The sequence below is a fragment of the Podarcis gaigeae genome, assembly GCF_964106915.1.
Source record: "Podarcis gaigeae genome assembly, chromosome: W".
NCBI lineage: Eukaryota > Metazoa > Chordata > Lepidosauria > Squamata > Lacertidae > Podarcis > Podarcis gaigeae.
Window position 1 is genome coordinate 10,173,921 of NC_139695.1, and position 22,345 is coordinate 10,196,265.

The following is a 22,345-nucleotide window of genomic DNA, read 5'->3' on the forward strand; positions in this document are numbered from 1 at the left end:
CTTTTCCTTTTAAAAGGTTATTTATGTATTAAATATATTGGCTTAAATGTAATTATGCAAAGGATTTAAGAAATGCTAGATTCTTATTTCATATAGTTGTAAGAGTTGTAACTATCCTGAAATTAAGTCAGCCACCAGCCCAGCCCCCCTGCCAAGCAGGAAACATCATTAGATATACGGTTGTCAGGCCTTTTGTTTAGAGACCTCCAAATGAAGGAGATCTTTCAATGATGATGTGAACTCAAGATCCTTGAAGATAAAAAGTTAAGATTAACCATCTGTTTTGGAAGGCAATAGGGCAAGGAGGGCAAGAGGTGAGCTGGTAATTAAGGTTCCTTGTTGAGACACATGTAAGATATATTACTACTTATTTGTCATTTATAGATATAAGAATATATAGCTTTTTGTGTCCCATAAAAGGGCGAAAGGAAATGGGTGTATCTTTTGTGATTGGTTCTAGCAAACAGCCAATAGGAATTTCAACCAGGCTGATTGGACAGAGGCAGCCACAGGAGGAGCAAGGGGGCTGGATTAAGGAAATATAAGTGCTGGCCAGAATGGCAGGAGGCCAGGCCAGAGCTTGGTAACCATATACCACTGTGCCTCTCATTTATTTGTCTGACAAATAAATTACTATTTTAATTTCTCTATTGCTGCGTTGAATATTTCATTCCAGCTAAGCGTTAACCACAAGCAGGGTGCTACATTTTATGGTGCCGTGACTCGGATAAGTGGTCTGCTGGAACGCAGCCCCTTCGCCCTACTGGGCAGGGTACAAGAGAGAGGACCTCTAAACTGCTTACCCAGCGCGCACTGGAAAATTTTTCCAGGGGAACGCAGAAGTCTTGTCTGTCTGATACCCTGCTCACTGGCGGCGACGGACCGGGGGGAACCAGAGAAATAAACAGGGAACCAGCCAAGGGTAAGTGCACAAAGGGATTTGAGGCCCTCCAATTAATTGGGAGGAAGAGAAGTCTTGATCAAACTTCTGCGTCTCAGTAAGGGGGAACTGAGTACGCTAGGTGGTTGGGTACATCAGATGTTGGTCTGGTGGAGGAAAAGGGAAAAATTGGGAGGTAGAGTGTGGTGAAGTATCCAGCGCATTGTATGTGTGAGAAAGTACAGAACAATCTGTAGCTGACCTGAGTGTGGAGTGGGTAGTACTTCGGTTCCCAGTAAGGCGACTTCATCTGGGCAAGGAACCTCACGAAGCAAGTGTGTGAGTGACTGAGTGGATACTTCACAGGGCCATACAATGGGAGTTGGGGGTTCAAAGGGGGAAAATACACCTCTTGAATGTATGTTAAATAATTTTAAGAAAGCCTTCTCAGGGGCATATGGAGTCAAAATGACGCCAGAGCGCTTGAGAACGTTATGTGAATTAGAGTGGCCAAAACAAAATACTGGATGGCCATCTCAGGGAACCTTTGATATAAATTTAGTAAGCAAACTTTGGACTGATATCGCCAAAGAAACTGGAGGGTGCCCAGAACAATTTTCATATATAGATTCTTGGCTGAGCACATTAAATAATAATCCTCCATGGATAAGGAAATGCAAAGTCAAACGATGCAAATTATTGGCTGTAAAAGCCGAAGCTAGGAAAGGAATCTTGCCAAATAAACTCAAACCCATTTTTGAGGGGCCAGAGGAAGAGGTGCTTTCACCTCCACCCTATGCGCCACACCGAGGGGAGCCTAATCCAAACACTCCACCAGTTGTAACCCCAAGGCAAGAAACTGGAATGAATAATGGGGGTGGAGTCACAGAGCTTGATTCCTTGATAGATTATGATAAATATCTTCAGGAGGCATTGGAGTCCTATAATAAAGCCCAAGCAGAAGTGGTTATTCCACCTGTGACTCCTAATAGACCTCCATCTACAGTCTCCTTTAGTGGAACAACTGATTGCCCACCCCAAACCCCTGTACATCCAAGTCCTAGAGAAATATTACAGAAGTTACAGGGAGACCTTGATCGGTCAGCAAGCAATACAGCCAGGCGTATAAAGCTGCTAAAAGAACGCCTTGGGACAGATACCATCCCCTATGATTTGAGGCCCCTAGAGCAAAGTGAAGAGAAAGGTCACGTAGTAGCCCCTCTTAGAAGAGTATTTGATGCACTTGAGGAGCCTGTGCTGGTTAACGGGCAACCCGGACCACGGCCACCTCGAACTTCGACCCTGCAATATATTCCATTCACGACTACGGATCTGATGAATTGGAAAACACACACCCCATCTTTTGCAGAAAAACCTCAGGCTATGATGGACTTGGTGACTTCAATAGTAAATACTCATAGTCCTACTTGGACAGATTGTCGCCAGCTCCTAAATACTCTTTTCACCACTGAGGAAAGGAGAGACATAATTGAAAAGGCACAGATATATTTGCGTGAGCAGGCCAGAGTGGGAAATATTTTTAATATTGATCGTCATCTTCAGGACAACTTTCCCTTGGAAGATCCTAATTGGGATCCAAACAATGCAATTCACCTGGCCAGACTTACCACCTACCGCCAGACACTTGTGCAAGGTATCCGCAGGGCATGCCAGAAGCCCACTAATATGTCTAAAGTCTCAGAAGTAGAACAAAAACCAAATGAGAGTGCAAGATGGCGGCTGTAACAACTTCTCCTCCGTGAACCCTCCTGGATTACAAACCTTTTATAGCCTTTTACAGCCTTTTACAGCCGCTTTTATAGCTGTTTTATTAGACTTTTAATTATTTTACCTCTGTTAGAAGTTTTAACCGTTTTATCTCAACTGTTGGCCAGTCGTGGCCAATATACGTATTAACAAGGATATTCAAACCTTCTGCTGAGAAAGCCTCCTGCTGATTAGAAGCGCCGCCTTGAAGACTGGGTTATGCTGAGCAGTAGAGGAGGAGTAGCAGAGGAGTTGTGTCCACAAAAGATAAGTTCTCCTTTTATCGCCGTTTATCTCTACTTTTAACCTCCGCAGTCAGTGAGACAGTGACAAATGGGTCATGGCAAGCGACCAAGATCTGCTGGGAAAGGTTGTTCTCCTCCTAGAGTAAAGCAGTTAAAGCTTGAATCTCCCTCACCACCTACTAACAATAACAGCCAAGCAGAGCAAGTAATTGTTTCTGCCGTTGAAACATACAACCGCTTTTGGCCGCTGTATGGTCAAGGGGAGCTGGAAAAGCCAGTTGATTCAGGGGGGGATGGAAGCCATAGGGAAGCCCTCCTCCCTGACACCTTAATTACACCTTCGCCGTCACTAAAACAGGACGCATTAGGGCAAACTGCCCATGAATCAGTACCTGATCAAATACAACTAGTAATCAGGACTTTAAGCTTTATTTTCAAGAAATTGGAAGGGATTTCTTCATCTTTGAATAAACTCTCACAAGCCCTTCTGACTCATCTACCTTCCTCAACTGAGTTATCTAATTTGCATCAATCTCCTGTGCAGCTTGTAAGTGCCTTAAAGAGACAACATGACCAGAAATCTCACCTTAAGGGTTCTAGAAGCAGGCTGCCACTGCCCCAAAGGAACAAGCAATCCTTGATTTTTCAACCTAAAAAAATATGTCTATCCATTTTTTCCCGTGACGCCCCCAGACTTAGGTGGAATAACCTGAGGATGGCTAAACGGTACCTACATGATTTGCAAATGAGAGTCCGGGAGACTTTTTAGAGAGGCTGCAGGAAGCCTATCGTATATGGACTCCTTTTGACCCTGAAGCCCCTGAAAACAGCAGAATGATTACTGCTACATTTGTGGCCCAGTGCGCTTCTGACATTCGTAAGAAAATTCAGAAATCAGAAGGATGGGAAGGGATGCTGATGAGCCAAATTATGGCCATTGCACGCCGAGTTTATCGGAATAGGGATGAGGCTGAGAAACAAGAGAAGAAGAAGTGGCAGAAGGAAAAGATGGTAATGCTAGCCACAGCAGTGAAGCAAGACTACCGCCCCTTAAATGGAGGGAGAGGGCGAGGAAGGAATCCACCACTGGGAAGGAATCAATGTGCGAATTGCAAGAAGGAGGGTCACTGGAAGCGGGAGTGTCCTGAACCCTTGAGGTTGGAAGAAGTACGCCCAGGCCCAGGCCCAGGCCCAGGCTCCGGCCCAAGAAACCAGGGACGGGGACGGGGAATGATCCGAGATGGAAGATATCAGAGACCTGGACAAGGACGGAATAGAGACAATTTCATTGGACTGGCAGAAGAGGATTTTACCCAAGACTAGGAACGACCGGACTCCATAAAGTTAGGCTTCCAGGAGCCCACGGTCACGATTCAATTAGGGAGCCATTTAATAGACTTTATGATTGATACTGGGGCTGAATACTCAGTACTCCCAGAACTATTGCAGAAAAAGGCATCCAAAAGTGTAGTCATTAAAAGTGCCACTGGACAGTCAGCTAAGAGGTCTTTCCTCCAACCTTTGGAATGCCAGATTGGGGGACATCGTTTAACCCATCAGTTTTTGTATATACCTGAGTGTCCAATACCTCTCTTAGGCAGAGATATGCTGTCCAAATTGCAGGCCCAAATCACCTTCACTCCTCGAGGTCCAGAAATGAAACTGCCATCAAAAGCAGCAGGAATAATTACCCTCTCAGTACCTAAGGAACAATCATGGCGTCTAATGTCAGCCTTGCAAGTCCAACCCACATTGGATACAGAATTAAACAAGCTCCTCCGAACTCTACAGGTGCCACCAGGAGTATGGGCCGAAAATAGCCCACCAGGAATGGCTAAGAATATGGCTCCAATTGTAGTAACCCTAAAACCTATGGCTACCCCTGTATCTGTAAAGCAATATCCCTTACCCCGGCGAGCAGCAGAGGGCATCCAGAAACATTTGGACCGCCTATTAAAATATGGTCTGCTTAAGCCCTGCCAATCAGAATGGAACACACCCCTTTTGCCTGTTCGAAAACCTGGGACAGATGAATACAGGCCAGTACAGGACTTGAGGCTCGTAAACCAGGCTATCGAGACCTTGCACCCAAATGTACCAAACCCATATACCTTGCTGAGTTTGATCCCACCAGAAGCAACATTTTTTACTGTATTGGACTTGAAAGATGCATTCTTCTGTTGCCGGCTGGCACCACAGAGCCAACCTATATTTGCCTTCCAGTGGGAAGACCCTTTGACAGGAACAAAAGGCCAGCTAACCTGGACAAGATTGCCCCAGGGATTTAAAAATTCCCCAACTTTATTTGGCACTGCCTTGGCGAGGGATCTAACAAGTTACCCCTCAATACCGGGAGAAAAGGTGGTTCTACAATATGTGAATGACCTTATACTAGCGGCAAAGGATTTTGATACCTGTAAAGAAGGGACAGAGGAACTGCTCCACTTGCTCTGGGAAGCTGGCTACCGAGTTTCCCAGAAAAAGGCACAGTTATGTTTAGAAAAGGTCAAATATTTGGGCTTTGACATCTCACACCAACAACGAGCATTGAGACCAGAGAGGAAAGAAGCTATTTGCCTTATCAAGGAACCTACCACAAGAAAACAACTTAGAGGATTCCTGGGAACAGCAGGGTTTTGTAGACTATGGATACCTGATTTCAGCAGTCTGGCCAAGCCCTTACATGAAAGCTCTCGAGGTACAGAAAAGGACCCATTCGTATGGGGACCTGAGCAGAAACAAGCCTTTTTAGTTATCAAACAACGACTTATGGAGGCACCAGCCCTTGGATTGCCTAATTCGGAAAAACCCTTTCAGCTGTATGTACATGAACAGAATGGGATTGCAGCGGCAGTCCTGACCCAGAGATTAGGAAGTTGGAACCGTCCAGTAGCTTATTTGTCTAAACAATTGGACTCAGTAGCAAAAGGATGGCCTCCATGCCTAAGGGCAGTAGCGGCCACTGCAAGCCTTGTCAAAGAAGCTGATAAATTTACCTTCGGCCAGACGATGTATGTGAATGTACCTCATGCTGTTCTGACACTCATGGAATATAAGGGTAGTTATTGGCTAATGAACCCAAGGATGGCTAGATACCAAGGCCTATTGTGTGAAAATCCCAGGATTCATCTACGAGTAGTGAATATGCTCAATCCAGCGACTTTGCTGCCCCTACCAGAGGTAGATGATGAAGAATCACATGATTGTCTCCAAATAATGGATGAAGTTTATTCCAGTAGACCCGATCTGAAAGATGAGCCATTGAAAAATCCAGATGTTGTATATTATACTGATGGTAGCAGTTACCTGCATGAAGGTGCCAGACGAGCAGGATATGCTGTGGTCACCAATGAGGAAGTTGTGGAAGCTGAAGCTTTGCCTGCTGGCACCTCAGCACAAAAAGCTGAACTTATAGGTTTAACTAGAGCTCTGCAATTGGCAGCCGGATGTAAGGCAAACATCTATACTGATTCTAAATATGGTTTCTTAACCCTGCATGCACATGGAGCTCTATGGAAAGAAAGAGGTCTAATCGGAGCCCACGGGAAGGCCTTGAAATATGGACCTGAAGTAGAAATCCTGTTGGAAGCAGTATGGGCTCCAGAACAGATTGCTGTAATGCACTGCAAAGGTCATGGACGAGGAAGGGATTCAATAACCAGAGGAAATCATGCTGCTGACAAAGCAGCCCGAGAGGCAGCCCAAAAGCCTGTGGGAGGATTTATAGCAGCCCTCATACCAGAGGTAGTTCCAGAAGAAGTTAAACCTCACTATACCCCAGAAGAGAGGAAGTGGGCTGAACAGGAAGGAGGGGTTGTGAAGGACGGTTGGATGATCCTGCCGGACAATAGGATTTATGTACCTCATCATCTAGCAGGCACAATTGTAAGAAATTATCATGAATCTACTCACCTTGGCGGTACTGCAACCAGAGAGAGTCTCAGTCGGAAGTTGTATATTATTAATCTATCACAATTAGCAACTTGCATTTCACAGAAATGTGTTCTTTGTGCTAAAAACAATCCCAGGCAGGGACCGGTACAACCTCCTGGAATTCAGCATGTGGGATACGTCCCCATGGAAAGCCTAATTGTGGACTTCACAGAGCTGGTCCCTTCTAAGGGATTCAAGTATCTCCTTGTGTTTGTAGATACTCTTACCGGATGGGTTGAAGCTTTTCCCACCCGAACTGAAAAGGCACGAGAGGTAACTAAGAGACTCCTCACTGAATTGATCCCGAGGTTTGGATTACCTAGATGCATTGGAAGTGATAATGGGCCAGCATTCATTGATCAAGTAGTACAAGAAGTATGTCGAGTCCTACAAGTGAAATGGAGACTGCATGCAGCATATAGGCCTCAGAGTTCAGGGAAAACTGAAAGAATGAATCGGACTCTGAAAACCCAATTGGCAAAATTAACCCAGGAAACAGGATTGGGATGGGTAGATGTGTTACCCATAACACTGTTTCGTGTTCGGTGTGCACCCACAAAAAGACTTAAGTTGTCACCTTTTGAGCTCCTGTATGGGAGGCCGCCCTCCTTTGTTCAGGATATTCCAGCTGACCTTAAACAAATAGGAGACCATGTGACACAGGGACAAGTGCAATCTCTCTCCCGTGTTTTTGTTTCTCTTAACAGGTGGGCCCTCGAGCGCACGCCGTGCAGCATTGCCGAGCCGATTCATCAGTTCCAGGCTGGCGATAGCGTATGGGTGAAAGAGTGGAAACGCGATCCACTTGCACCTAAGTGGTGTGGACCTTACACCGTCTTGCTCTCTACTCCAACAGCGGTGAAGGTAGCTGAGGTGACCCCTGGATTCATCACTCCCGTTTGAAGAAGTTCGAAGGCAGTTGGACGTGCAAAGGTGACCCCTCTAATCCTTTAAAACTGACTCTTTCCAAAAACCCCTGTATCTAGCCCTACCGGGAACGGGCTAGGTCACGGGCAACATTTAGACGACCGGCCTGCTGCAGCCACGACCTGGAAGCTGGCTGACCTGCGCACGCCTGAAGCTTGAGGAGCGTCTGAACCAGCGACTGTGAACGGGAAGATTCTCTTATACAATTGATTGACTGCCCCCTTGTGGAACAATTATCAGGGATATTACTCATTGGGGATCCTCGGGATATATGTTTTGGTCTTGGTGGTTCCCCATTTCTGTCACTGGGGGAATTATATTGGGGCTAATATTTATTTGCTATCACAATAAGGTAATCTTTTGTGGAAGGAATGCATATGCTAGACATCAACATGATTTTATTATTAATCCTGATCCCTTGGGAAGGGGAAGGGTCCTTGAATCTGACCAAATTTGCTAAATATGGATTCCGCCATGACCACAATATGTGGGTAGGCTTAGCTGAGATGGTAGCCAATGTTGCAAATAGGACTAATTGCCTTGTTTGCTCTCTTGGGCCAGATGATTCAGAGGGAGGTATGCCCTTATTACCAATACCATTAAGTGCCATTGGTATGGTAAGCGAAATGCCACACCAAACAGAAGTACAGAATTTCCCCGGATGGAACTCAACTAAACCAATACGAGTTATACCTGTGCAAGGGGAATTCTGTGTGCATATGTCAGGGGTTCAGAAGGAGAGACACAGGAGGGGGAGCAAATGGAGAGTGAGGAGGAGGAGTCCGAGGGGGGTGGAGGCAGTGACAGTGGAAAGAGTTACTCCACAAGCCTCTCCAGCGAATCGGAGGACTCACAGAAGGGAGCGCCAATGGCCAGAGCGAGGGGGGTTCCAGGGGGGAAGCCCCAGGAGGAAGGGGCTAGCGGGGAGTCCCTGAGCAGCAGTTGGAAGTCAGGACCAGCTTCCCCACCAGAGCGCAGTGGGGAGGGGGAGTCCCAGGAATCGGGACCAGTGTCCTCACCACCAACGGGAGGAGAGGAGTCAGGTTTGGCCACGCCCACATCGGGAAGCGGGGAAACGGTCAGGAGGAAGGTTACCGGCTGGGCGCGCGGGCCAAGTTCAAATGTACAGGCGAGCGGCACAGCAGGGAGCCCGGGAAGGGAGCCAGGTCCTAAAGCCCGCCGGAAGGAAGGGCAGGACTCAGGAGGCTCAGCGTCAGAGGAGTCCAGGAAGGAGGAAACCCCAGAGGGCAGAAGGACCCAGCGAAGGAAAGAACAGCGCAGGAGGTGGAGCCGGGCTAGGATCTTAAACTGGTGTGGGAGGAGCAGTGAGTCAGAGGGGACTTAGCCGGTCTAGAGTCAAGACGTGGGGCGGCACGCCCAGAGCTTTGAAATGGAAACTAAACTTCAATAAAGACATTTGTACATTACATCCACCGGGCGTTGGTCCTCTGTGAGCTGGGACCTAGAGGCAGTCCTGACAGCATAAATCATCAGATGCAGCTGATCCTACCATGATAGGCTCTTCTCATTGCCACTATACTTGGGATTATATTAAGAATAGTCAAACCTGGGCAAACGGTACTACCTATCGAACTCGGAATACCTTGCCCTGTGCACCTCCTTTTATTCATGCATGGAAAATGGTGTGGAACATAACTGTGACAGAAAAAGGCAATCTAACATACTGCACAGTGAATTCTCTACCCCTTTTGATATTTCGCCTTATGCACTCCACGTACCAAAAACCTCAGACTCGATGGTTGTGGTGGATATGTGGAGAATGGGCATACAAGAAACTCCCTTCCAAATGGAGTGGGACTTGTTTCCTGGGATGGGTATTACCACCAATGTGGATTATGCCCACTAGTTCGGCCAAGCGTACACGAAGAAATGCTGATATTTCTCATATAGCAGGAGGAAGTACCCAAAGTTGGAGCGATACTGATGATTGGCCACCAGAGCGCATTATAGCCTATTATGATCCTGCCTCCTGGAATCCTGGTGAGCTCATACAAGGGGCACGGGATCCTATTTATAATCTAAACAGAATAATTTGATTGCAAGCAGTAGTGGAACTTGTAACCAATGCAACGGCCCAGAGTTTGAGACTTATTGCACAACAGTTGGATGAAAGTAGAGCCGCCATTTTGCAGCTGAAAATGGGAATGGATTATGTACTTGCCAGGCAGGGAGGCCTATGTGGAGTCTTGAACTTGACAGGGAATGCCTGTTGCTTTAACATTTCTGATAATGGTGAGGCAATCCGTGTGTTGGCCACAAAGATGGAGAATATAGCACATGTCCCAGTACAAACATGGGAAGGATGGGATATGGGATGGCTCACCAATTGGTTACCTAATGTCGCAGGACTCAAAGGGATACTATTGTCTTGCTTGTTTTTCTTGACAGTAGTAGTAATGGTTTTATGTATGATGCCATGTATCATTTCGTGTTTTAGAAGTACAATTAGCAAGATGATTTCAAATGAAACTTTACCTCATATCATGGCCCTATACAGAGCTTTACCTCAGGAATATGATGAAGGTCAAGCTATCAAGGACACTTGGGATGAAGGTCCTTGAGCTTGAAAGGGGGGAATGAGGCATCTAATCATAAGCCTGCATTTTTATCAAAGCTTATATGTTTGATCAGGGCTTGTATTTTAAAATGAGCCTAAAGATTTTCAAATGTTTCATGCCAGGCAGAAGTCCAGCTGCCTAAGAACCTTGGCAATGTTTTTCCTCCTAGACAAGGGGGCCCCCTGATTTATAGCAGAAAACAATTCTCAAAGTCGTAAAAAGGGAATTACAGGCTGAGAGCAGGACACTGACCTTGCATGTTACAGAGTACAATTAAGTTGTAAGAGTGGTCAAAATTAAGAGTGGGTAAATAGTAAAATAACACCATGTGCCTCCCATTAAACTTGAGCCATATTTTCCTAAGGTTGAAAGGTCAAGAGCAAATTGAAAAGCAACTGGTCTGGCTGGCAGAAAGGAAGGATTTTGGGAAGTCTTTTCTAAAGTTGCTTCTTTCTTAAACTGAGATCCTTTTAAGATTTCTTTTCCTTTTAAAAGGTTATTTATGTATTAAATATATTGGCTTAAATGTAATTATGCAAAGGATTTAAGAAATGCTAGATTCTTATTTCATATAGTTGTAAGAGTTGTAACTATCCTGAAATTAAGTCAGCCACCAGCCCAGCCCCCCTGCCAAGCAGGAAACATCATTAGATATATGGTTGTCAGGCCTTTTGTTTAGAGACCTCCAAATGAAGGAGATCTTTCAATGATGATGTGAACTCAAGATCCTTGAAGATAAAAAGTTAAGATTAACCATCTGTTTTGGAAGGCAATAGGGCAAGGAGGGCAAGAGGTGAGCTGGTAATTAAGGTTCCTTGTTGAGACACATGTAAGATATATTACTACTTATTTGTCATTTATAGATATAAGAATATATAGCTTTTTGTGTCCCATAAAAGGGCGAAAGGAAATGGGTGTATCTTTTGTGATTGGTTCTAGCAAACAGCCAATAGGAATTTCAACCAGGCTGATTGGACAGAGGCAGCCACAGGAGGAGCAAGGGGGCTGGATTAAGGAAATATAAGTGCTGGCCAGAATGGCAGGAGGCCAGGCCAGAGCTTGGTAACCATATACCACTGTGCCTCTCATTTATTTGTCTGACAAATAAATTACTATTTTAATTTCTCTATTGCTGCGTTGAATATTTCATTCCAGCTAAGCGTTAACCACAAGCAGGGTGCTACAGTACTATGAGACTGGCCCAGACATGGGGTGTACAGCTCAGCCCTCTTTTGTGGTTCAGGGCGGGAGGGTTGTACCGTCTCCTTGGTTAATCCCTCCGATAGGAGGGGTCTAATTTTGGAATCCATGAAAACTCTCGTTGGAAAAATACCAAGATTATTCAAAAAAACTTTTTGCTTATTAATAAGAGAGGGGATTTTTGCAGAGTGGAAAGCCAGCATCATTCTCTGATATCTGTTCTGGCGGACTAAGGGAAGCACAGCACAAAGATCTATTTGTGATGCCTCGAGTTTTAGAAGCCATCTGAGGTGCTCTTTAGTCCCATGTAGTGTTGTCCAACTTAGGTCCCTTTCCCGGAAGGTTAGGGAAATCTTCCTTGGATGTAGAATCAGGGATTGGCGATTCAGTGCGGGGTTGAGATTGTATTTGCAGTTCTTCATACAATCAGTGTTTGGTGGAGCTTTCTGCCGGCGCAATGGAACATCTACTGCCCCATCTTGGGCTGTCTGTGCCGGCTGGTCATCCAGTTTTTGCTGAAGGCTATGCAGCTGAGAGGATAGGGCGTCAATTCTCTTAAATATACAGTTTAGAGTTCTAATTATTAGATGGAGTTGCTCGCATCCTGTGCAGACCGATTCGGCTACCAACTCCTCCTTCGGGTAGGGACCATCCCCATTTGTGTTACCATTAGCGTTTCCAATTTGTAACGTCTCAGGGGCCTCATCTTCTGATGTTGTTTCAAGGGCAGTTAGAGGATCGAAATGATTTTGAGTTGCTATTGAGTAGGTACATTCCTCGGGGCCTCTCCCTCCTTTAGGTGAACCCTTCCTTAATTGCTTAGGCCTCGGAGAGGATAATGCCTCGTCAGAGTCTCTTGGACATTTTCCATGGCCCATAAATCAATTTTGCAGGAGAACCGTCGTGGGCACTGTGCTGGGGAGCTCCTTAAATCCTTTAGTCTTCCTCACAAGAATACTACCACTTCCGGGAGAGTGGTGCCATAAAATTACTCACAGTAAGGCAGTCAGTTCAAGCCTCTTCCTTCCCCTCTTCCTTGTTCCTAGGATTTTCGAGACAGCTTGGTTCCAGCAGTCGGGCAAAATTCATTTCGTAATATGCAATAAACCAAAAGCTAAAGGAAAGAGCTGGTCGACAGGGCAGAGGATTTATGCCCAGGAGAACCTTTCACTTATCTCTCCCAGTTAGGGAGGCGGCGGCAGCCGTGGCGGCAAGTCCGGGCGTCGGAGCAACCCAGATAAAAAGAAAACAAAGATAACACAAGTAGCGGGATACTAAAAGACAGCCAGCACAGCCAGCAGATCATTAAAACTCACGGATAAAAACAAGGGAGGATAAAAACCGCTTAAAACCACTTAAAACTTTGATAAGGGTAAGCGAAATTACTCGGAAACTACCTTCGCCGCCATGTTGGATCCTCCTCTCCCCCCACCACATATGAAAAAACGAACCTTCTTTTTCTTTACATTTCCAACACTTGTTACATGTTTTATACATTTTTGCTAACTCTTTTTAATCTATTGGCTAAAATATCTGCAAAGATTTTGTAATCCACATTTAAAAGGGAGATGGGACGGTAATTCTTAAGTTGTGTCTTTTCAGATTCTGTTTTCGGTATCAATGTGATGAAAGCTTCTTTCCACGACTCCGGCGCCTTCTTCCCCTCCATAATTTCATTACAGACCTCCTTTAGTGGTTGAATTAAATAGTTTTTCAAAGTCCTATAGTACTTGGAGGTTAGCCCGTCCAGCCCTGGAGACTTGCCCAGTTGCATATTCTGAATGGCACCTTCAATCTCCTGTTCTGTAATTTTATAGTTTAACATTGTCTTATTTTCTTGAGATATTTTTTGTAATCCATTAGTTCTTAAAAATTGGTCTATATCAGTCTCTTTCTGTGGCCCTTGTGTATAAAGTTGTTTAAAGTATCTCTGGAAGCACTTTCTAATCTCCACCGGATTCTGGATATTTTCCCCTTCAATCTCAAGATTTGTGATCGTATTTAACTTCTGTCTTTTTTTCAACTGCCACGCTAATAATTTTCCACATTTATTAGCTGACTCAAAAGTCTTTTGTCTCATTTGTTTAATTTTCCACTCTACTTCCTGATTTATCAATTTCATATATTGTACTTGATATAACTTAATTTCTCTCAGAATCTCTTGTGACTTTGGTTTCGATCTTAGCTTCTTCTCTCCTTCTTTTATTTTCTCCAAAATTTTGTCTTTTTTCTCATTTTGGAATCTCTTTTTTATTGCATTCTGTTGTATCAAGAACCCTCTCATGACCGCTTTGCTTGCGTCCCAGATTACTCTTTTTTCAACCGTGGTTTTCAAATTTACTTCAAAATAGTCTCTCAAGGTCTTTTGGGCCTTCCATTTTATTTTGTCGTTTCTTTTATGTTATGTTCATGTCTAATGGTGGTGGATTTGTTGATTTGAGTCGTGGTGGATTATGTTGTTAATCATGGGTAGGCAAACTAAGGACTGGGGCCCGGATCCGGCCCCATTACCTTCTAAATCTGGCCCGTGGGCGGTCTGGGAATCAGTGTGTTTTTATATGAGTAGAATGTGTGCTTTGATTTGAAATGCATCTCTGGGTTATTTGTGGGGAATAGGAATTCGTTCATTCCCCCCAAAAAAATATAGTCTGGCCCCCCACAAGGTCTGAGGGACAGTGGACCGGCCCACTGCCAAAAAAGTTTTTCGACCCCTGTTGTACAGTGGTATCTTGGTTTACAACCTGTCAGGGAACTGACATCGGAGCCGAGTGGAGAGGTAAGGCTCCCTAATGATGCCGGAGAGGGAACCAGCAAGGAGAGAGAGAGAGCTTCCGCTGGGGAAGGAAACCAAGGTGACACCAGGAAGAAAGGAGAGGCTGAGAGTACTTCGGAGGGGAGGCTCTGAGACTCTTCCAGTGAGATCAGTGAGGAGAGTGCAGGACCACCGCTTGGCACGCCCACTCTGTGCAGAAGGCTTCCGCGCAGAGAAGCGAGGAGGAGACTGGCTGTTAAGGAATTCTTATGTTGGAAGAAGTTTAGGAAACGCCCACTGATGGATTCTGCCAGTGACTGAGACAGTCGCGCTGTTAGGGCTGTCAAACCGGGGAAAGGTCCAGCTATACAACCAGCTCGGAGCAGTTTGGAATTTACGCACAAGCAACCCCAATTCCCATTACACAACCATAATCCATTCCGGAGGTCCATTCGTAAACCAAAACAGGTTGTCACCCAAGGCGCCCTTTCGTCAATGGGGCCTCCCAAAATTTTTTGTTTGTAATTCAAAAAAGGGGTTGTCATCCAAAAAAGGTTGTGAACTGGGACACGCCCTTCCGGGTTGGACGTGTTTGCAATCCAAAACATATGCAAACCAAGACGTATGCAAACCACTGTAAATAAAATTTAAATTGAATGAAAAATTTAAATACAAATGGTTGTCAAATAAATTCAAATTTACCGCCCCCCCAAAAAAAATCTGAGTTATTTATTTATTTTTAAATCATTGATTTTTATACACCCTGCTTTAAACAGGAGAGAGAAAGCTTCCACAGGTGACACAGGGGTTCGGGGCAGCTGGGACAGATGGTTCCCCAGGAGTCCAAGCAGCGCTTGACCTCTGACTTCCTTCCCCAGGCCATCACCTGCGGAGGGGTCGCCTACCAGGAGCAGCCATACCACTCTGAGTGCTTTGTGTGCGCCACCTGCTCCAAGAAACTGGGAGGGCAACGCTTCACAGCTGCGGAGGATCAATTCTACTGCGTCAATTGCTACAAGTCCTTTGTGGCCAAGAAATGCAGCGGTTGCAAGAACTCAATCACAGGTGGGTTAGTGATGGGTCGGGGGTGAGTGCCTGGAGGCGGTTGGAGGACGGGTGGCGGTTAACAGGTTGAGGTCGGATCCTGGCAAGGCAGAAGTCTGGTTGTGGGTGGGCCCCCTGGCCATGAATGGGGCAACTGTGCCTCTGAAGGACCAGCTCCTCAGCCTATTTTGGACTCATGGGGGTGCAGGTCCGTTCTGTGTCCAGGACAGATCCATCTGGGATGCAGGATGAGACCCCACCTGCCCAGAGTGGCAACTGCTCTGGTGATCTCCTGCTTGGACTACTGCAGTGGTGGTCCAACTCGGCCCTCCAGCTGTTTTGGGACCACAACGCCCACCACCCCTGACCACTGGTCCTGTTAGCTAGGGGTGATGGGAGTTGTAGTCCCAAAACAGCTGGGGGGCCAAGTTTGCCTATTCCTGAATGAAGTGACCTGTGTGCTTCCTTCTCCTTCCTTTTTAACCCTTCCCTACCTGCTCCTCCTCTGAACCAGCAGGTTTCGGGAAAGGCACCAACGTGGTCAGCCATGAAGGCCACTCCTGGCATGACTACTGCTTCAACTGCAAGAAGTGCTCCATCCCGCTGGCCAACAAGCCCTTCGTCTTCCACAGCGAGCAAGTCTACTGCCCCACCTGCGCCAAGAAGCTGTAAGGGGAGGGGCCAGGGGCAAAGGGGGCGTGGCCTCACCTCTTCCACAGAGGGGTTCGATCTGTGTGCTTGGAGACAACCTGCCCACTCGCCTGCCCGCATTTTAAGCTTCCCCATCCCTATCCTTAAGAGGTGCCAGGCATCTCCCCCCTCCCCTCCCCATCCGATACGTGATGTTCAATAAAAGCTCTGCCTTAGCATCCTACCTGCTGCTAACCTTGCTTAAAATCACTTTTTTATTTACAGAAAGGTTCGACCTCGCTGACATCCTCTTGCTTTCTCGCCATGCTCTGTGGATGCCAGCCAAAGTTTACGCTCAAGCTTCACACATCCAAATGTACTTACTGATAACCCGTGTGGATTTGATTTCAATCACGATTCAGGAAGACTGGATTTCAATCACTAGTCAGGAAGACTTGATTTAAATCATTTTTTTTAACAGAAAGATTCAACCTCGCTGGCATCCTCTTGCTTTTTTGCCATGCTTCCCGGATGTCAGCTGACATTTAGGCTGAAGCTTTGCACATCCAAATAGACCACACTTCCATTCCCCTATTTTGCGGGGACTAAAAATTTTGTTGTTGAGCTTTTTTTAGGGGGCGTTGCCGCAAATCGCCCACCAGCCGTGGTCACCGAGGGGTCTTTGAAGCCTTGAGTCTTATATAAAACCTCGTCTTCTACACGGAAAAGTACAGTACTTGCTGATAACTGAGCACATACAGCTAATTACAGGCTTTTTCCGTGTATAACATGTCCCCATGTGTAAGACACCCCCATTTTGGACTGGACTTAACTGTCGGGGTCCTTTACCTTTATCTTGGGGGACTCAAAATTAAGAAAATGGGGGGGAGATTGCCCCCGGGTATAAAACTACCCCCCCCTTTTAACATTATTTTTTGGTAAAAAAACAATGCTAGTCTTATACACAGAAAAGTACGGTAAGTTACTAACTTCTGAGTGAGCGGTAAGATGTGGGCTGAAATCACACGGCTGCTTTTGAAAGGGAAAATTTTTGCTCTTCTTTCTTGGGGAGCAAAAGATCGGGAAAGAGTTTGGGGCCGTTTTAAAGGATCGTTGACCAGGAACACCCGCATTTAAAAGGCTAAACAGGGCTGCCTTCAGATGTCTTTTAAAAGCAGGATAGTTGCTGATTTCCTTGAGATCTGATGGGAGAGGGAGCCACCACCGAGAAGGCCCTCTGCCTGTATAACGCTGAATCTTGGGGTGGGGTGGGGCAAAATGCTTGTGTCAAAAATCCCACAAAAGCCAGGAAACAGCCGGCCTGAGCCCTTTGCAACATCGCTTTCCACAAGCAATGATCCCTTCATATTTGTTTGACAATCAAAAGCAGGGGTCGCCAAACTTTTTCAGCAGGGGGCTGGTCCACTGTCCCTCGGACCTTGTGGGGTGCCGGACTATATTTTGGGGAAAAAATAATAATGAACGAATTCCTATGCCCCACAAATAACCCAGAGATGCATTTTAAATCAAAGGGCGTATTCTACACGCTGATTCCCGGACTGTCCGGGGGCTGGATTGAGAAGGTGATTGGGCCGGATCTGGCCCCCGGGCCTTAGTTTGCCTACCCATGCCCTAGGTCAGGCACATTCAACAGGTATATTGCGATCTACTGGTAGATATTGGGGTGTTCCTGGTAGATCGCTGGCCCCTCAGTGATCTATTTCCCCCCAAAAAAGCTCATTAGCTTTGGCTTCCCCCCAAAAGCGTTGGCTTCCTAAAAAAGCTCTAGAACTTTGGCTTTCCAAAGAAAAGCTCAACAACTTTGGTTTCCTAAAGAAAGCTGAACAACTTTGCCTCTCCCAAAAAAAGCTCAGCCACTTTTGCTTCCTAGCCAAAAAGTGGGCCAACAGATTAAGTTCTGTTATTGGACTGGGGATCCAGGACCTTCCACTGTGTTTTATATAATCAACTTTTGATTATGTTCTGTGTATCTCGCAATGCTCATTCTGTTCCATTTATTCATATATTCCGTTCCATTTATTCATATATTCAGTTTCATTCATTCATTCGCTGCCCTAAAAAAAAAAGCTCAACCACCTTGGCTTTCCCCAAAAAGCTCCACAACTTTGATCCATCCAACGACAACTGGTGGATCACTGCCAGGTGTTTTTTTTTACACTGGGAGTAGATCACAGTCTATTGGGAGTTGGACGTCCCTGCCCTAGGTGATAGCATGTCAATATGCAGATCTGATCAGCATCACACAGTCCGGCCCAGACACGTCTCCAGAAAACCTGGCATTCGCAGATTAACACAACGAAACCCTCGATGAGCACAAAGGAATAAAACGCAAACATTTGTGACATGCCATTTCCTCCACCCATTCTTACCAAGATCACTTCCGATGAAGTGTCTCACGGGGAATTAAGGGGAGAGGGGATTACGGAAATCCACATGTGCTTGGTTCGATACTGTATAAAAAGTAAGAAACATCTCCCACTTGGAGTCTTCTCCTTTCCTCCTTGGCGAGACTGGCTTTGACCCTGCTGCCGCAGAAATCTTTAATAAAGGTCCAGCGTCTTCGTTGCTTTGCTTCAACTTGCCTGGGTTTGTATTCCGTTTTTTCACTCTGACCGCAGGAACCTTCGCAGGTCCCATACAGACAGGAGTCCCTTATTTTTCACCGTTCCTAGAAGCCCCGCGTGGGAACATCAAACCATTGATGGACACCAGAAACAAAGTATGACTAACTAGTAACAAGAAAAAACTCAGAATGGGTGAAAATGAGATCATAAGTATGGAGACAAGGTAAACAGGGTGATTCAGAAATGCTCAGATAAAAGTGATTACATCTGGAAGTCAGGGAGGGGGACGGGAGGAAGTCAAAGCCCAATTTGAGCAAAGATCTATGTGATGAAGAAATTTTATTTGGTTGTTACAAAGCAGGCATGTCCAACAGGTAGATTGTGACTGGACGTCTACGATAGATCACTGGTAGGTCACTGGCTCCCCCCAGAGAAGCTCAACAACTTTGGCCCCCCTAAAAAAGCTCAACATTTAAGCCCTGCACCCCCTTAAAAATGGTGCTTTCCTCCTCAAAGCTCAGCAACTTTGACCTGAAAGGGGGTAGATCACTGCCAGTTCAGATCACAGTCTCTTGGGAGTTGCCCCTCCCCCGTTATAAAGGGAAAAAGAAAAAATGTAATCAATATTATATTAAAAGAAAAAGAAAATGAGATCGTTATCCATAAGATAATCCCAACCAGGCGACTGAAGAGAGAAATATAAACCTGTTGTAGAAGCCCTAAAAGGAAATTCGATAGTACATAGGTGGGAATTCCAAGAGGGCATCTCCTTCTTCTTCAAGGGGAAAAGGCAGAGGTTCACAACGCCGGAAGCCGCCAAGAAATTTGGGACAAAGGCCACTTTTCAGAGAAATGCCCGATTGATTTTGATTTTGTGCCTGATTTCCAAACATTCCTGTCCCGCAAACTAGGCTGTACCATGTCTATGGAAGAGAATCATGTAGAACAGGAACGTCCAACAGGTAGATCACGATCTACTGGTAGATTGCGGGGCGTTCCTGGTCAATCTCTGGCCCCTCAGGGATCTCCTCCCGCCCAAAATAAAAAAAAGAATAAAAGACTAGAAATAGCTCAACAACCACTGCTTCCTATTATGTTCTGTGTATATTGCTATGCTAATTTGGTTTCATTCATTCATATCTTCCATTTCATTCATTCATACCTTCCGTTTCATCCATTCATTTGCTTCCTAAAGCTGAACAACTTTGCCTTTCCCAAAAAAAAGCCCTGGCTCTGGTCGAGGCCAGCCTAACCTCCCTGTGGTCCGGGACCTCCAAGATGTTTTTGTTTGAAGACCGTAAGGTCCTCCGTGGGACATACCAGGAGAGGCGGTCCCGTAGGTACGAGGGTCCTAGGCCATATAGGGCTTTAGAGGTTAAAACCAGCACCTTAAACCTGATCCTGTACTCCACCGGGAGTCAGTGCAGCTGGTATAGCACCGGGTGAATGTGATCCCACAGCGAGGACCCCATAAGGAGTCTCGCCGCGGCATTCTGCACCCGCTGGAGTTTCTGGGTCAGTCTCAAGGGCAGCCCCACGTAGAGCGAGTTACAATAATTAAGCCTGGAGGTGACCGTCGCGTGGATCACAGTGGCTAGGTCAGGGCGAGAGAGGTAAGGAGCCAACTGCTTAGCTTGGCAGAGATGAAAAAATGCCACCTTCTTTATAGCTGCAACCTGCGCCTCCATAGATGTCGAAGATTACACCCAAACTCTTAACGGTAATTGTGAAGAAAAACTCCACCCCACCCTCTCTCTCTATATAAGGTTCTGGGAACTTCTGTTTCAGCGTATCTGAAGAAGTGTGCATGCACATGAAAGCTTATACCCAGAACAATCTTCTTTGGTCTCTAAGGTGCTGCTGGACAATTTTTTTATTTATTTCGACTGCATCAGACCAACGCAACTACCTACCTGAATCTATTATTATTATTATTATTATTATTAGACCAAGAACAGGTCAATACAAAGTCAGTTTCAAAATCTCTGCATTCCTCCCTGCCGACAGCAACAGTTTTGGATCATCTGTTAAAAACCAACCGCAGGCTGCTTTCAACTGGAAAATTTATTTAACAGTGAATATGTGTTTACATACAGCATTCAACAGGCATTGGTTTGCACGGGGGGGGGGGGGGGCGGCATCATCATGCTTGTCCAAAGGATTGTCTCTGCCCAAACGAAAAGAGTGATCATACAAAAATACATTTGGTTTCGTTTTGACCTAAGGCACTGCTCTGAAATATTTGGGAATGGCAAAAAGGTTTGGGAGAGAGCGGAAGACGAGACAGAAAGGGGGCTGGATCTCTAGTTCTCAACTGGTATCCCAAGAAATGGGGCATCATGCCAGTATGAACATCTGCCCTGAAGCCGCTCTTTATAGAAATAATAAATTATTACAGTGGTACCTCAAGTTAAAGACGCTTCAGGTTACAAACGCTTCAGGTTACAAACTCCGCTAACCTGGAAGAGTTACCTCGAGTTGAGAACTTTGCCCTAGGATGAGAATGGAAATCGTGTGCCGGCGGCACAGCAGCAGGAAGAGGCCCCATTAGTGAAAGCACGCCTCTAGTTGAGAACAGTTTCAGGTTAAGAACGGACCTCCAGAACGAATTAAGTTTGTAATTAGAGGTACCACTGTAGTAGTAGTATTATTGTTATTATCATATTATTGCTTTAGTTAAATAAATGGTTTAAATTGTGATGAAGGAAATGATTCTTTTTCTCCTTCCTCACCATCATTTCACCATCATCTGTCTATGTCTTTCTAGGAGTAGAACCAAATCACTTTTGATATAACAGTAAAAACTACTCTGGAAATTTATCATTCCAAAAAAGAAACCATCCTCTGCTTGTCAAGATGAAGATGATGCTAGCAAGGCTGAACCTTTATGTAAAGAAAGAGATTTTTAATTCAAGTTTTCCTGACTAGGGATTTAAACTGTGATAAACAGTCGCAGGGCTGCCCCTTACCGGGCTGATCTTGCTTTTCGAGGCCCATCTCGTCTTCTTTGACACCTTCGCCCTCCACTTTGGACTTGTCGTTGGTCTGTGTTAGAGGTAGCAGAAAGTCAGTTGCAAGATGAGTTGCTGGTTGTAAGACAGCCCTGTGCCCAGTTGGCATCTGAAGGACATCAAAAGCCATAGGAAACCTTCCTCTGGTTGTCAATATGAAAAGGATGCCAGCAAGGTTGAACCTTTCTGTAAAGAAAGTCTGACAGAGACCATATAACACCGGTCCTGAAAGACCTGCATTGGCTCCCGGGACGTTTCCGGGCACAATTCAAAGTGGCATTGCAGACCTTGAAACCCCTAAATGGCCCAGTAGAAGAAACTTTCCTCTGGTTGTCACTATTAAGAGGATGCCAGCAAGGCTGAACCGTTCTGTAAAGGATTTAAATCAAGTCTTTCCAAGATCATATAACACCGGTCCTGAAAGACCTATGTTGGCTCCCAGTACGTTTTCGGGCAAAATTCAAAGTGCATTAAGAGGATGCCAGCGAGGGTGAAGCTTTCTGTAAAATAAAGTCTTCCTGAGACCATATAACACCGGTACTGAAAGACCTACATTAGCTCCCGGGACGTTTCCAGGCACAATTCAAACTGTTGGTGTGGACCTTGAATGCCTTCAACAGCCCAGCAGAGGAAACGTTCCTCTGGTTGTCAATATTAAGAGGATTCCAGCAAGGTTGAACTTTTCTGTAAAATAAAAGATTTCAATTCAGGTCTTACTGAGACCACATAACACTGGTTTCAGAAGGACCTACGTTGGCCCCTAATATGTTTCGAGGCACAATTCAAAGTTTC

The 22,345-nt window shown here is 45.6% G+C and overlaps 2 protein-coding genes and 1 long non-coding RNA gene across 3 annotated transcripts in view; 2 read left to right on the top strand and 1 right to left on the bottom strand.

Moving 5' to 3' along the window:
- Positions 1-16,431, top strand: part of LOC310835983 (four and a half LIM domains protein 1-like) — a 60,738-nt gene extending 44,307 nt beyond the window's left edge. Inside the window, exons 5-6 of the mRNA XM_083720954.1 lie at positions 15,162-15,348; positions 15,845-16,431. Of these exons, the coding sequence (XP_083577080.1) occupies positions 15,162-15,348; positions 15,845-15,999 (342 nt within the window). The 3' untranslated portion in view covers positions 16,000-16,431. The remainder of the gene's footprint in view (positions 1-15,161; positions 15,349-15,844) is intronic.
- LOC310835995 overlaps positions 1-22,345 on the bottom strand; it is a 280,516-nt gene that overhangs the window by 209,394 nt on the left and 48,777 nt on the right. The window lies entirely within an intron of this gene.
- Positions 1,677-12,719, top strand: LOC310836041 (retrovirus-related Pol polyprotein from transposon gypsy; the record flags this gene model as incomplete). The annotated part of the gene is made up of 3 exons (XM_083720977.1): positions 1,677-2,606; positions 3,643-5,711; positions 12,578-12,719. The coding sequence occupies exons 2-3, from the start codon at positions 4,294-4,296 to the stop codon at positions 12,717-12,719; spliced, it is 1,560 nt and encodes a 519-aa protein (XP_083577103.1). The 5' UTR covers positions 1,677-2,606; positions 3,643-4,293.